Raw genomic sequence first — 15,356 nt, forward strand, 5'->3', positions numbered from 1 at the left:
GGACTGGACTCAATGACCTTTCAATGTCCCTTCCAGTTCTACGATTCTATGATAACAGGAGATGATTAATGGGCCTGCACATTTGCATGAAAATGGCCCCCACAGTGGCTTTTCCAACTCCAAAATGATTTCCCACTGACCAGTAGCAATCCAGTATTGCAGGTTTCCACAGTGCCATCATCACTCACTTCTCCACTGTCAGTGCAGCTCTCATTTCAGTGTCTCTGCGCTGGAGGGGTGGGGCAGGTTTGGCACATAGATCCTTGCACATCCGAGAGTTCTGCAGCCATCATCCCAAGCCTACATTACATGTGATTCTACCAGCCAGTGCCCAGTTCTTGGTCCCAGAAGCGGTATTCCACCATTTGCAGCTGCTCCTTGAGCACCACCAACAATCTTGAATTGGTTCTCACTGTGTCCCATAGCAATCTGACCTCCAGGAAATCATCATGTTTCCCATGGCTCTTCTTGCACCTGCAAATACTGAAGGATCAGTGTGTCCTGTGCTTGCAACACTCATGGCAAGAGTACAGAGCTGTGCAAACTGCATGCTTCTCTCACAGATGGCAGACAGTGATGAGTCACACGTGGGTTCATGGGATTTTCAAAATAGATGCAAAAATTAAGGGATAGAGGTGACATTTTGGGGTGGAGAAAGTTGCATGATGGGAACTTGACCCCTTGCTCCCAGTCACCACTGCGCAACTCATTTCTGGCCCACCATGCATTGCCAACACTTCAAAAAGGCAGTGCACTGGAAGGCTATGAGTTGCACAGTGGGATGCTGCATCACATGGTACACTGCACTGTGCTTTGACACATTCACTCCTGGTGAATACGCGTTGTGACAACGCAAGGTGCCAAGTATGCACCTGCACAAGCAATATGCTAACTGTGGTGGCTTTATGTCAATGTCACTTGCATCAGCAAAAGTTTGTAATGTAGACATGCCCCTAGAAATTACAACTAGGGGATGGCCCTGCTGGCTTCAATTTACTACTAAACCTTAGCAAAATCTTCTGGGGCACGGGGGTGGCTGAGGCCCTACATAAATCAGCTCATTCAAGAGTAGCAGCAGAAGAGGCAACATTAGAGAAGGTGTAAAAAGCACTAGGGTCAGCATCTGAGGAGAAGCAACACTTGGGAAAGGTACTGAATTTGGAAGTGTTTGAGCAAAGGCTGGGTGGGGCCAGCCACCCTATAAACATTTCCCAGAGAGAAAAAGGACACTTGGGGCATACACAACATGGAGAACTTACAGGGAAATGGGTATCGATATGGATAAAATAAATAACAAGCCACCTTTAAGAACTGCTACAACTTTACTTCCCTCTCTCCCCCCTCCAATGTCTCTGGAGCTCAGGTACCTGGTAACACCGTGAGTCCTGATATCTGACAGCAGCGTAGGCCATACTGCTTCCCAGACTTAGTTATCACCATTACAACCTCAATCTCTAACTCTTCCTAAATGTGGGATAATAGCAAGTGGTATGCATGGTACTTTGTCTTTGCCTTCTGACAGGGTAATAGGAGTGGGAGCAACCATACATCATTCACCACTTGGCCAGGATGTGCAGTCACTTCAAGAATCTGCAGTTGTAAAGGTTTTCAGTAGTACTCAAGAGTCCCTGGTGCTTTCCAGATGAGTGTAGAGGGCCAACCAGAGTAGCTACAGTCTGGTCTTCAGTGAACCTGTTCCATAGTCATTGTCATCATAGTTGCAGCTGCTGTAGTATGGTGACTGAGTTTCTCTCAACCTCCTCCTTGTTCTCCTGGCTACACTATCTCGGACTCTTAGGAGCTGGAGAACTGGGTGTTTTAAAACCACCAATGGTGACAATGGTTGAGCAGCCAATGATGTGAATTATATTGAGGGAAATGTAAATTAGAGTTCAAGTTCATACCTTGCCACAAGAAAATTATTTTTTAAAGCAAAATAATTCACTCCTCTGAGGAAAATAAGGTAGAGTATGTTCCCAAATCAGTTCCTCTGCCATCAGTGGCAGTGACTAGGGCAGAGGAGTTACTGACACTCAGGCTACTAGTGGACCATATTCAAGTGGTGCCTCTATCAGTTTGTATCCAAGTGCTAAGAAATCCATTTTGCCTCCACAAGATATCTTGCTACCTAGTGTCAAAACATTTAGACCTATTTTGTGTTGAGCTCTGTTTCCCAGCTGCTGGGAGTCAAAAACTTGGGACTCAGAAGTTGGTGACTTTAGAAAAATATGCTATAAAAGTGTTGGGGGGAAATATTCATCAGAAATGTCCCATATAACCAGATGTTACAAGGGCGGAAGTAGGAGTCATGGGATGAAACAAAGAAAAATTAGTTTGAATATAAGAGACAGATTGTGGCACAGCCTCTCAAAGGACGTGGTGGAAGTCCCATCATTTGATCCATTAAAACAAGCACTGTGGAGAACGTATTGTAGAGAACAGGCCTACTTCGGCACTCAATCACTGCTGTGGGACGTCTCATTGAATTCTGCAGACTTCTAGGAGGGTATACCGTGGCCAGGAGGAAGGCATCAACAGTAGAAAATGCCTTATACTCATGCTGTAGGTTTTACATGTTCTTCCTACAGTATCCATTGTCAGGACAGGCCTATCACTCAATTGTGAGCTGCTGACTAACCCTGCCAAGAGACTTCATTCCTAGCTGCTTTTGTTTTGTGTTTCAGGTGGTCAGTTCAACCAATGGAGAACTGAATGTTGACGACCCAACAGGGGCACACTCCAATGCACCAATCACAGCACAGGCCGAGGTGGAAGTGGTGGAGGAAGCTAAGTATGTTTGCTTTACAAATAGGCTCTTCACTGATGTGGTTTTAAATCCTCTGTATTTAAAAGAAGTGAGATTTTTACCTGTTTAAATATTTGATGCTTGTATCCATAACTTTTCTTTGAATATCGCTGCTTTTTGCATGGTACCTCTGTGTTGCTGCTGCCTCTTTTCTCTGTGATGCCTGGAGAATGTAACTTTTGGCCAGAGCATGTGTTGCAAACGAGATGATGGTAAACAATAATTGGAAAATCGAATGTGTGACTCCTGGTGCATCTTCCCTGAGCTGGAGGTGTCTCCTCTGCTCATGCTGTGTGCACAGAAACAGCTCAGCCCCGGGTTAGTGAAGGAATTGTCAATCTAGCAACATTATATTCCTACCTGGGAGACCTAGGGGCCATGTAGGCAGAGTGGTCTGAAAATAGCCCTTGCAAGGCTTTTGCCGTTAATCTTCCCTAATCCAGTCCAGTAGGTGCTGAAAGAGGCTGAAACTGTAAATAGCCCTTCTGCCTGTGACACTACTAAATCTCCCTTGGGGATGCCAGCATGGGGTAGCAGGATGTTCGTCCATAGCTTCTCAGGAAATGGAGCAGGGGGGCGGAAATTGCTGACTTGGCCATTGTGCTTCTCTTGCATGTGTGCTGCCCTCCGGCACCACTGGGTGGCACTTCGCATGATCTTTGTTAAACAGGAGCTAGGACGTGGAGCCTGCTGTCCACATGAGCAGCAGCCCAGCTCCCACCCCCCTCCTCTGAACCAGGAAGGGCTTTGAACCCCACTGTCACTGGCAGGGGGTTGAAGGCTCAGTCGTGGCATGACAAAACTGACTTCCCCCACATAGGGCTGAATGGCTCGAAGGCTGCCTTTGAACCGGCTCATGTGCCGGGAATTGCTCCATGATCTGGGCCAGAGGTGACAGGGAACATGCAGGGTCACATGCAGAAGTGAAAGTAAGCTGGTACGCCCCAGTACAGTGTACCAGCAATAGCCGGTGCGCCATACCGAGACAGATCGGCTTCCCCTGGCAGCAATTTAAAGGGTCTGGGGCTCCCAGCAGCGCCTGAAGCCCTGGGCCCTTTAAACTGCCGCCAGAGCCCTGCTGCCGGAGCCCCGGGAGCAGCGGCAGCGGGGCTCGGGCGGCGATTTAAAGGGCCCGGGGCGCCTGCCGCAGCTACTGCCCCAGACCCTTTAAATCATCCCTGGAGCCCTGGGGCTGCAGCAGCCGCTACCGCCCCAGCCCTTAAAATAGCCACCGGAGCACCGCTGCTGCTACCCTCCAGAGCCCTTTAAATCGCCACCCAAGCCCCGCTGCTGGAGCCTTGAGGTAGCGGCGGGGCTCTGGCGGTGATTTAAAGGGCCAGGGACTCCCGGCTGCCACTACTGCAGCGGAGCACCGGGCCCTTTAAAGCTCCGCCAGAGTCTGAGGCCCCCTCTGATGGTGATTTAAAGGGCCTGGAGCTCCACTGCAATAGTAGCAGCTGAAGCCCCGGGCCCTTTAAATCACCTCTGGGGCTCCCAGCCCCCTCTGCAGCTAGTAGCTCAGGGGTGATTTAAAGGGCCTGGGGCTCCCAGCTGCTGCTACCACAGCCCTAGCCCCGGGCCCTTTAAATCCTGATTTAAAGCACCTGGTGTTTAAAGGCCCCGCCTCTTCCGGTAGAGGCCCCGCCCCCTCCTTAAGACTCCGGAGTACCTATAAGTCCTTTAAGTTACTTTCACCCCTGGTCAAATGCCCCCTAGATTTGCTGCTTGGCATGTACTTAGCATGCTTACATGGACTGAGAATGCTCAGTAACACTGCCCTCACTCTGCCTTCCACTATTGGCGGGCACAGGTCATCTCTGATCTGGGCCACAATGTGGCTCAGTGGAATTCTTATTGCTTGGCAGGCATTGTGTTTCTTGGCCTTTCAGGGTGGGAGTCTTTTGCTGGAAATGGATTGAAGGAGGATAAGAAACTGCCAGCCCTGGGTCAGAAAGGCTTGAGGTGCAAAGTGTCTGTCAAGCTGGCTTCAACGGTGAGCACCAGTCTCACCCCTGCTATCCCTGAGAGTGAGTGGCTCTTTGTCATCGTCCATTCCTGTGCCCCTTGGAAATCACTTCCACAGTGCCTATCTCACCATTGACCCATGTGGGTAGTGAGTTACAATAATCATCTTGTAGTGAGGAGCCCTAGTAACATCTTTGTGTTCCCTTCCCAGCCAGGGGATGCAAGAGCTGAGGGGCTGTGTGCCTCCTGTAAGCTGGGCAGCTACAAAAGGGCAGCTTGCGGTGTTGGCCACTGCCCAGTATGGACAGTGCAGTCAATAGGGACTACAGGTCCTAGCTGTCTTGATCGGAATGACTATGCTGCATTGCTTGCTGGGACGTGTACTCTGTGGGCTGCACCTCTAGTAGAGCACAGTGGCTGCAGTCCAGTTATGCAAATTCCATAGATGTGGCCTTCAGCCTCCTATGATTTGCCAACACAGCCCTCAGCTGTGCACAGTTTGGGCCCCACCAGTGGCATAGCCAGGTGGAGGGAACAGGGGGAGCAATAAAAAAAAAAAAAAGGCGCCACCCGCTGCAGCGCTTTTACTTGCCCGGCGGCGCTCCGGGTCTTCGGCGGCGGGTCCTTCGCTCACTCCGAGTGTCTTCGGTGGCACTGAAGGTCCCGCCGCCGAAGACCTGGAGCGAGTGAAGGTCCCGCCGCCAAAGACCTGGAGCGCCGCCAGGTGAGTAAAATTAAAACACTGCAGCAGGTGACGCCTTTTTTTTAATCACTCCCCCGGGTGAGTAAAAGGCGCCAAGAAATTGACAAGGTGCCACTTGTGCTCAGTGGGGGAGTGGCCGCTCCCCACCCCCCCAACTACGCTACTGGGCCCCACCCCAGCTTATGGCCAGATGTAAGAAAGGATCAGCAAGAGTCCCTTTGGGGCAGGGGCTGTCTTTTTGTTCTGTGTCTGTACAGCGCCTAGCACAGTGGGGGCCTGGGCCATCACTGGGGCTCCTCGGTGCCACCACAGTACAAATAATCAATATATCATATTAACCTGTCTTGGCATCAGCAGTTATTTGCTTTACTGTGAGGAGGGACAATGGTTAGGAGTCAGTTTCCCCTTTCCAGTCCCTAGGTTTGTGGTTTGAGTCTCCTTTTGGTGATCATGTGGCATTCCAGTGGGGACTGTCTTGTACTGGCTGATCTAGTCATGATTACCCTGTGTAGACTACTGGGTTCCTGTTAATAAACGAGATGTCCCCTTGTCTTTCCTTGCAAGTTGTCTCTGGCTGTGGCTACACTTAGCACTTCAAAGCGCTGCCGCGGTAGCGCTTTGAAGCGCTAAGTGTAGTCAAAGCGCCAGTGCTGGGAGAGAGCTCTCCCAGCGCTGTCCGTACTCCACCTCCCTGTGGGGAATAACGGACAGCGCTGGGAGCCGCGCTCCCAGCGCTGGGACTTTGACCACACTGGCGCTTTGCAGCGCCGCAATTTGCAGCGCTGGAGAGGGTGTGTTTTCACACCCTGCTGCAGCGCTGCAAATTTGTAAGTGTAGCCAAGCCCTCTGTCACACAAGTCCAAACTTGTCCTCCCTTCAGTTATCTGAGTATGTCAGGAGGCTGGAGGTCTTGTGGACAAGGCAACCAGTTGGCCTGGTGCTACTGCTCTCTTGTAAGGTGGGCCACTCAGAGGAAGGGCCAGGGCTAGCTGGATTGCCTGGCTCCCTGCCAGTTTTTGAGGTAGTGTACTGGGAAAAGTGGAGCTGTGTCTCACCTACCTGCATCTGTGGGCAGGCAGGGAGAGCCAGGGCAAATGCTGCAGACTCCGCTTGTGCTGGTGGTGTAAGTGAATGAAGGGGCTCCCCCTCCCCAGCAGCTGTGATCAGCAGGGCATCTCATCCATGCCATAAGCCACCTGCACACAGCCCTTGTCTGACTGTCTGTGGTTTGGATCCCCTTCCTGGTGGGCCAGCCACAGACTTCCCTGATGGCATACTCCTTGTTGACACTCTGACGTCCTGGTATGTTTGTCCCAGGCCACAGGACAGTGAAAACACATCCTACTTCTCAGCAGTGACTTGTCAGGGTATCTCTTGCAATGAGCAGTGGGGCCTCAGGTGGAATAGGGAATAGAGAGGGTGGGTGGGCAAGGCATATGTGTCTGCCAATCTGCACTGCATGTTTGCATGGCTCGCAGTGACATGCTTTCATCCCACCTCTGTGAACTAATTGCTCTTTCTTCCTTTCTGTGTTTTTCTCTCTACACACTCTCTGTAGCTGCCTGAAAATGCTCAACTTGTGGTGAGTCCCTCTCTCCAGTCCCCGGGCAAGGGGGAGCGGACCAGACTAGACTGGGATTGGCAAAATCAAACCAACCAAAACTGTCTAATAGCTGCACAAGTTAGAAATCCAACCCAGTGCAGTTATTGCAAATACAAGGGTGGGGAACACATGCAGGATGGGCGTGTGTGTGTGTGTGAGAGGAGGCCGCAGTAGGCCAACCAATTGAACTAATATTTGGACTGATCCATTGAAAGCTAAAAAAATTTCTCATCCTTTATCTGTTCAGCTTAATGTATTCACCAAACATGCAAGAGTATGAGCAGATAATGTCTAAAGGAGTTGGGCAGAGTCCGGAGCAAGCTGAAAAATCTCTCAGGGAATTCCTCACAACAGATGGTTCTGCATGGAAAGCTGTGTACACCATGCCAGTCTCCTGGGAGCAGTGTGCTTGTGGCTCCTTCCATGGAAGACTTGCTTATATGAAAGTGAGCAGGGCAGGGTTCCCATCCCCAGATGTGGTGGTCAAGAGCCATGGTCCTCAACCTCTTCCATAGTGCAATCTCCTGCCTCTTAGCTGGGACCTTCCTCTCATTTGGCAATCTGGGAAGGGCAGAGTGATCATGGCCCACAGGCTGAGAACCCCTGATTTGCTCTAGGTTAGTGGGGAGTAGGTGGTTGCCTTCAAGAAAGTTTCTGCAGCTCAAGGACTGGGGGAGAAAGACCAGGGTTTTCATCTAAGAGGGCACACAGGCTGGAGTAGCTGCTTTCTGAGCCCGCTGTTGGTGTTATGCTCTTCCCCTTTATCACCATTATCCTTGAGTTCCAGTGGGGACCCTAAATAGTAACACTCAGCACTTTTATAGTATGGAGTGCTTTCCGAGCACTAGCTAAACTGTAATCCTCAGGACACCCCTTTGAGGAGTACATGAACCCCTGGTTTTGCAGATGGGGAAATTGAGGCGCAGAAGTGAAGTGAGTTGTCTTAGATAATACTGAAGATCAGTGGCAGAGCCAAGGATAAAATCCAGGAGTTCCAGACTCCGTCCACTCGTTCATCTTGCCTCACAGTGGGTTTTGAGGGAGCCCATGTTCAGCTACAGAGACAGGAGTAGAATGTAGGGAGTTTAAACCTCACGGCCCCATGTGTGGTGAAGAATGTCCCTGCATGGTGGCAGACTGGTCCTTCTCTGCCCTCCTCTTCACTGGCACTGCCTCCAGTATCTCTGGCATCTCTTTGGCTTCTCTGTGTGTCGTACTCTGGGGCTGTTCTTAGACATTGTCTGCACGCACAAAGGTCACATTCTGTATAATTGTCAGCCTGTCTTACTCTTTTATTTTGTCGTTTCTGCCTCTGCCTGTGTTAACAACTTTCAGGACTTCCTTTCCTGAACCCTTCCAAACTGAGCAACGGGGCCTTCTGTCTGAACAATGGGGGCCAAAAGAGAGCAAAGGAATTGCCAGGGAAAGAGATGGCTTAAAAGAGCAGCTAGAAATCAGTCAGGACCTTGAAATCTGGGGCAGTGAGTGAATCTTGGCCCTGGTTCTCCTTCCCTGATCAGATATGTGTGTTTGGTAATCCCTCAGATGTACTCCTGTCCTGTTTCTCCCCATGATAGTTCCCTTCTCCTTTTACTGGCCTGAGTCCTGAAGGAAGGTGGTTACTGTGCGAGGAAAACAGAGTGCTACTGGGTGGTTAAAATGAGTGAGAGCATATGGGTGGCTCAGGACATTGGTGGAAATTCTCTAGCCTGCGTTATGCAGGAGATCAGATGAGATGTCCCTTCTGGCCTTCCAAGTTATGAACCTCTAGGTCTCTCATCCAAAACCAGCTTAGTGTAGTAGTGACCAAAATCATTACCATCTGATGGTTATCCAGGGCCTATGTGAAATGATCCATTTGCTAGTGACAGTATATTCATGTCACATGTTCACCACCCCCACCTCCATAACTGACCCTCCCATAGGCAGGGCCGGCTCCAGGCACCAGCTCAGCAAACAGGTGCTTGGGGTGGCCAAGGGGAAGGGGCGGCACGTTGGGCTCTTCAGCGGCAATTCGGCGGCGGGTCCCTCTCGGAGGGAAGGACCTGCCACCGAATTGCCGCCAAAGAAGAAAGCAGCGCGGTGTAGCTGACGCCGATCACGATTGTGCACTTCTCCTCCCTCCCCCCCCCGCTTGGGGCAGCAAAAACCCTGGCTCTGCCCGTAGGAAATCTCTGAAGGGAAGCTAAGGGTAAGCCATGGAGACTGAACTGCCCATCACCCTTAGAGGTGATTGCTGCTGGCTAGGGCTGAGACGCACAGGCAGGCGTGGTGTATGTACACTTGCCTTCTTGTTGCCATTTCTGTATCTGCTCATGGCTATGTGGAAGGTATCGCTCTCCTGGGCTGTCAGTCTAGCACCTCTCACTAGCAGTAAGTGTGCTTACTAAGGCAATTAAGTAGTTATCCCTCATTTTCAATCAGCTGTAATTGGGCTGAGACAGGAGAGGGCGTGCACTCCTCAGGGGCAGTAGTGTATATTTCAGCTCTCAGATAAATACCCATATTAAAAGCTTGTTTAGAGCCGCCACTGACCCAACAGAAAATGAGTCTGCCTGCAGGTACTGCTGCCGTTCTGTGGCATAGCTTCTCGATGTCTTTGCTCCTGTGTACTTGTTAGAGGTACTTGTTAGAGGTACTTGCATGAAAACAGGATTTTTACATACCTCTCCACCTGTTCCTTATTCTTCTCCTCCCTCCTCAAAGGCCATAACCCTAATATCACAACTGGTCACTGAGGAAATAGTTGTGATGTCATGGGGAAGAGGATAAGCAGCACGGCAGCAGGTGAACTTGCAAAGTACAAAAATCTTTCCATGCAGATGTTCCTGACACTAGAACCTGAATACAGAGTTGTCTTTAAATGCCATGTAATTCCTGAGGAACCAGCTGGAGCTTACAGACTGGGTGACTCATTTTAGTATATCCCACAAACGAAACCTGCATCTTTCAAGGATCAGCTTTGAAGGGTGTTTATTTCACACCACCTCGATCTCCATTATGCTGTCTTTTTGCCTCCCTGTTCACTGTGCACTGATAGCCTTCCCTGCCCCAGATCAGGGAAGAAGCAGGGGTTGTATATTTGTAGACTAAACTATTGGTCTTTAAACTGAAACTCTGATTACTTACCATCAGTCAAGGGTTCAGTAAAGGAAGCTGGCCCCCAATCAGACCTTTTCAGAACTAGTCCTTTTCAGCTTACCATGAGCAGTTTAGAAACGCAGCACATCATGTGATTGAAAATATTTAGTCAGGCCTGATTCAAACCATTCCAGCACCTTTTAGGGTACAGTTGATTAGTAATTTTGGGCAGAGGGAAACAGCCTGTTAGTATATCTCACCTGTTTCCTTCACTCCCAGCAACTGGAGATCCCTGTTCTGCTGCAAGACTTCATCTGCCTCCCCTATTGGCTATTGTGCCTTATTTCCTTGTTCCCAATTAAGTTCCTTGAGGCAGGGACCTTGGCTTCATACAGCGTCTGGCACAGCCAGTTTCTGATCCTGAGCATGGCCTTCAGGCATCAGCAAAACATAAATAATAATGATCAATTGAAGTTCCTCTTCCATAAGAACAAATCCCAGTGTGTGAAAGCACCTGGCTACCTGCCTTTATGGTGATCCATTGGCCCTTGTCTGAGCACAGTACTGCTGCCCCTTCTATTGTGGGCTAGACTGGTCTGCTGCTGGCCTCGTGGACTTTCCTCCTATTGGAGGAGGTATTGGTAGGTCTGTTTTGTCCTTAGTGCTGGACATGTTGAGATCCCATTGCATGTACTCTGAAGGAAGGGAAGAAGCCCACCCTGTGCAGTTCATGGAAGTCAGGGGGTGGGGGGCAGGGAGGCTGCTGGAGGGTCTAGTCCACTCTACTGACTTGCTGTGTTCTTTGTGCTCCAGGTGCTGCTGCTTCTTTAAGAGGAAAAGGAAGAAGACTGCCCAGCGTCACAAATGACCGGTGCCTCCTGGAGACTTGTGGGAACTCCACCTGCAGCTCCTGCCATGTCTTACTGAAAGGAGCTTCTCTCTAGGGGGAGGAGGTGACATAGGAGGAAGAGAAACAAGTGACATTTTAAACCAAAAAGAGAAAAGAAAATCGTTCCAAAACAAACCGCTCTGGGGTGGATCTGCTCCATGGTCTACTCATTCGCTCCAAGCCTGAAGCTCTTTTTGGGATCAGGACTGCAGCTGGCTCAGGTTGCCAGGTGGACTGGCTGGCTGACCCTCCTTCCCATTGTTTACGGCAGAAGGCATCATTCACACAAACCTGAGAACTATGCTTTGTTTCCTGCTCACTTTACTCCCCCTCACACTCTCTCTGCCCATCCATCCTCCTCCCTCCCCAATGGAAATACCCCTGGGAGGCTTCTTTGGCTAAGGGGCGGGTGATAGGTGGTTGTCTGGGCAGGAAAGACATGTGGGAGAAGGGCCTGGCGGGTATGAGGCAATTTCTCCCCGCAGTCCCTTTCAGCGTCAGCCTGTACTGCCAGCCTGGCCAGGTACAGCAGTGGGACACAGGCTCCCTCCTGGGTTCCTTGGGAACAGTTATACTGTAGCGTGAGACTTGCAATCTACTGTTCCAGTCTCTTGGGTTCTCTGGCTTCCTTGTTCACTCACTTCTCCAACTGGTAACAGAGCAGTGCGGATTGTTTTAAAGAAACTGACATTGTTGCACTTTTTATTATTTTTTAGCATTGCAGATGCATATTGTGTCTGTAGATTTTTGCATGGACAAGTGATGCCGGCACAGACAGACATTCAGCTTGGAATGTGGAGGGGTGCAAAGAATGTCCTTAACAGAGGGTTTGCTTGCAACATCCAGAAAACCCTAAAGCTAGTCTGGGGTTCCTATCACCCATTGTTGGTCATGCGCTGAGAGAAACCTACTTGAATTTTGAATCACCCTTTGTAGCTGCCAGTGAATGTCCCTACCATGGTTTCCTACTTGGTGCCTGACATAACCAGCCTGGAGTTGGAAGGCATAGTTTTCTGTTGGAGCAGGGAGAGGCATCAGCCTTGCTGAGCTGGAGGAGTTTTCTCTGGGTAGACAAATAGATATGGATTACATAACTGGAAACCTGATGTTTCCCAAACTAGATATTTTGTATGGCAGGGTGGCCTTCTAAACTTCTCAGATGGTTTCTGGGAAGTTGATTATGGAGTAAGCACCTTTTCTTTCAATTTACTGAATGCTCTACAGTGGAAGTGCTGGGGTAGCTTTGCGCTCTCTAACAAGGAGTGGACACTTAACTGTCTTACAGTGACTGCATCTGCAGGTGGCCAGATAGGCTACTCAAATCAGACCTTGTGTAGGCTTCAGGTGCGCTCTGCAAGCTGCCTAGGCCTGAGTGCAGGCACAGAGCTCTGTCTGTGAGGCCTGGAGCACACACCATGCGGTTCTCCCTGAAGTGGGAGCGAAGGTCTTTTTAACACACCATTCTTGAGCCAAACCATTATTTAGCAAAGACTTAGGGCACTTTGCACATGAACTCTCATATCCCAGTGTCGGGATTGCTGAGCTCTGAGTAGGCAGCTGCGGTTACTCCTGGGGGAAATTGTGTGGGGTGGGTGTGGCAAAGGTTTACAAGAGCTAAAGAAGCTTTTTTGTGGAGGCTAGGAATTGGTTCCTCGTGCTTTGCCTGTTTGCATATCAGCGTGGGTGGGATTAGATCCCTCATTTCAGGGGCGGTAGTTGTCATGTAGCTAGGGCTCTCCCACCCCAGTGCTTGAATTCCCTACAGAGGCTTTAATATACCATCTCTTCCAGCTGCCTCTGAGTGCGTGTAGTGGCATGCACTGAAAGGGAAGCGATGGGAGTGCTGGGAAGAAGCAGGGAAGGAGTGTTTATGTTTCAAGGGTGGGCAGAGGCTCCCTCCCCCTTCAGGCAGAGCAGAGGAAGGCAGGCGAGCCCTCTGCTGCAGTTCAGTGGTTAGGATTTGTAGTGTGAAACTCAGCCCCTTTTTCTATAGTGAGGATTCTGCTCTCTCGGAGAATCCCTTTGGGGTGTTTCTCAGCTGCTAGCCATTTTCTGCTGGGATCTTAATGCCTTATTCAAATGGAAAGAAAGCAGATATAGCCAAGGGTTTTGCTGCTCTTTCCTCTCTCCACCACTGGGGTGAAGTTAAGCTGCAGGCTGGCTTGCTCTTCATTCACTAACCCACCAAGAGATTTGTAAACCCACCGTTTTAATTCTGCAAGATGTTTTCCGTTAAGTGTAACAAGTGGGGTGCACAAGGAAAGGACTTTCCATTCCCCATGAGTGTGGCTGCTTGGACTCCCTAACCCCTTTTCTCTCTCCCAAGGAGAGGAGGGCAGGGGACATTTAATCGCTTAGTTTTGCCGCTCTGCCTCTTCCTGAACTCTTCCACTGCTGTTGACTTTCTAAGAAGTCAGGCTGTTTAAAATGAGCATTTCCTTATACCCTCACCATAGGAAACCATGGTTCGGCATCTTGGAGGGAGGGAGGCGCAGGAATTTGTGGGGAGAAAGCCATTGTATGCTCCCAGCTCTCCAGATTGTACTGGGCCCTGAGGCACATGCATTGCTGCCCTCCTAAACCCCATTAAGTGCCTGTCACCAAAACTCAGAGGAGAAACTCAGTTCCTTCTGCATTTCCTGACATTGTTCAGTCATTCCTAACTCTTTCCAATCAGGGAGTAGCTTGTAGTTTACAAAGTATGTGTGGGGAGGGGAGCGTTTCTGCATTTTTTTTTCTTAAATATTTTTAAGTAAGTGAATGTATTTGATTGGTAGAAATTTTTCCTTGTTTTTAAGTGGGTCAGTTTGAAAGCCATTTCATGCCCCCACTACTGCTTTGCTCTGGGGAGTTAGTGTTCTTTTAATCCTATGATAATGTATATGGTAGGGGAGGGAATGTCTCTCCCCAAGGCATGCTGGTAATGCTCACGTATACCAAGCCCTCTTGCACTATAGTCATACGTTGGACTCTTCAGAAGGGCAAAGGATGTAAAAAGCGGGTAAACAGTAAATCCTATTCTAAGGAGACTATTCAACCCAGGAGGTTCAAGAAGTGACTGGTGATACAAACCAGATCGAGCAGGCCATCTTACAGTAGGGATTAGAGCATTAAACCCACCTACATTAATTCCCTGCTTCTCCTCCCCACTGGAAGCTAATGTATTAGTTGGTATATACCTGCATTCTTCCAAGAAAATGAGAGGAGAAAATCTCAGATCACAGCTGGCCAATGGAGCTGCTGAGCAAGAGCATCATCTGGCTGTCCTATGTTTCCTTAGCATGGCCTAATACTGCAGCTGGATTTCCAGACGTGGCTCGCCTGCAGCAGGGACCCACCAATGTTCCATTGCAGTCTCCTGAGGTCTCAAGTGAGGTTTTCAATAAAATATTGCACTGCTGTATTGAACTCCATGTATAGATGTAATTATTACCCCTTCCTGAGAACACTTATGGATGTTTTCTTTGTTTCAGTCTCAGCTCTCTTGGTAACCCTTCCATCGTGTATTAAAGAAGCTCTGAAACCCTCTTTGAGGGGACCATGTACAGTGTGGGAGCTTTTGAAATGCTTTTTCTTTCTTTAAAGCCATGAACAGTCCAGCCTTATATAGCTTGGTTAAGGAATGCTGGAACTAACCCTCTTCTCTGCACACTTCCCCCTGTCCCACTTCCCTGATAAAAGAAAGCAGGCACCATCACTGGTGACTTTGGGATCTATTGTTTGGACACAAATGGATGTGACCTAATCAGAAATGTGCTAACCACGTGCAGCATAATCAGTAGTCCTTTTGTATGTCAACTACAGTGTGGCAAAACATCAAATGTGTCTTCCCCAAATTGCAAGGGCATGACCTACTCCTGCCTCCTGGCCAGTACACTACAGAAAGGCTGTGCCACTACATCAACTGAAAATTCAGCAGCAGCTCTTGCTTTAGCTGAACTGTGGAGTTATGCTCAGTCCACATCAGAATCTAAGCAGAACATAACATCAGCAGGTTGTGTGCAACATTGTGAAACCCCAGCTCACGAGGGATGGTGGAAATAACTTGCACTCATGTTGAGCATTGTCTTCCTCATTGTCCATAATTTAGCTGCTCTGTTGTGTGTAAAGTGGAGGACAGGTGCTTGTGAACCAGATATCTAGTAAGCAATGCTTGGGTAGTTGAAATGAATCAACTAATCTGCTGAACTGCCATGATCAAGAGGTTTCCAGCATGCAAATAGCAATTGCTTATTTATTCTCAGTACAGTTGGAAAAAATGCATTCAAGCAGCTGCTCCTTATTAGCCAAAAGAAGCATCTTCTAAAAG

At 49.3% G+C, this 15,356-nt stretch overlaps 1 protein-coding gene across 3 annotated transcripts in view; it reads left to right on the forward strand.

Annotated features, from left to right (window-relative positions):
- CSNK1G1 (casein kinase 1 gamma 1) overlaps positions 1-14,455 on the forward strand; it is a 287,722-nt gene extending 273,267 nt beyond the window's left edge. For all 3 annotated transcript variants that reach the window (XM_044979672.1, XM_044979674.1, XM_044979675.1), the window contains 2 exons: positions 2,685-2,791; positions 10,972-14,455. In XM_044979672.1, the coding sequence (XP_044835607.1) occupies positions 2,685-2,791; positions 10,972-11,026 (162 nt within the window). In that variant the 3' untranslated portion in view covers positions 11,027-14,455. The remainder of the gene's footprint in view (positions 1-2,684; positions 2,792-10,971) is intronic.
- The last annotated feature ends 901 nt before the right edge of the window (positions 14,456-15,356 follow it).

The sequence above is a fragment of the Mauremys mutica genome, chromosome 11 (assembly GCF_020497125.1).
Source record: "Mauremys mutica isolate MM-2020 ecotype Southern chromosome 11, ASM2049712v1, whole genome shotgun sequence".
Taxonomy (NCBI): domain Eukaryota; kingdom Metazoa; phylum Chordata; order Testudines; family Geoemydidae; genus Mauremys; species Mauremys mutica.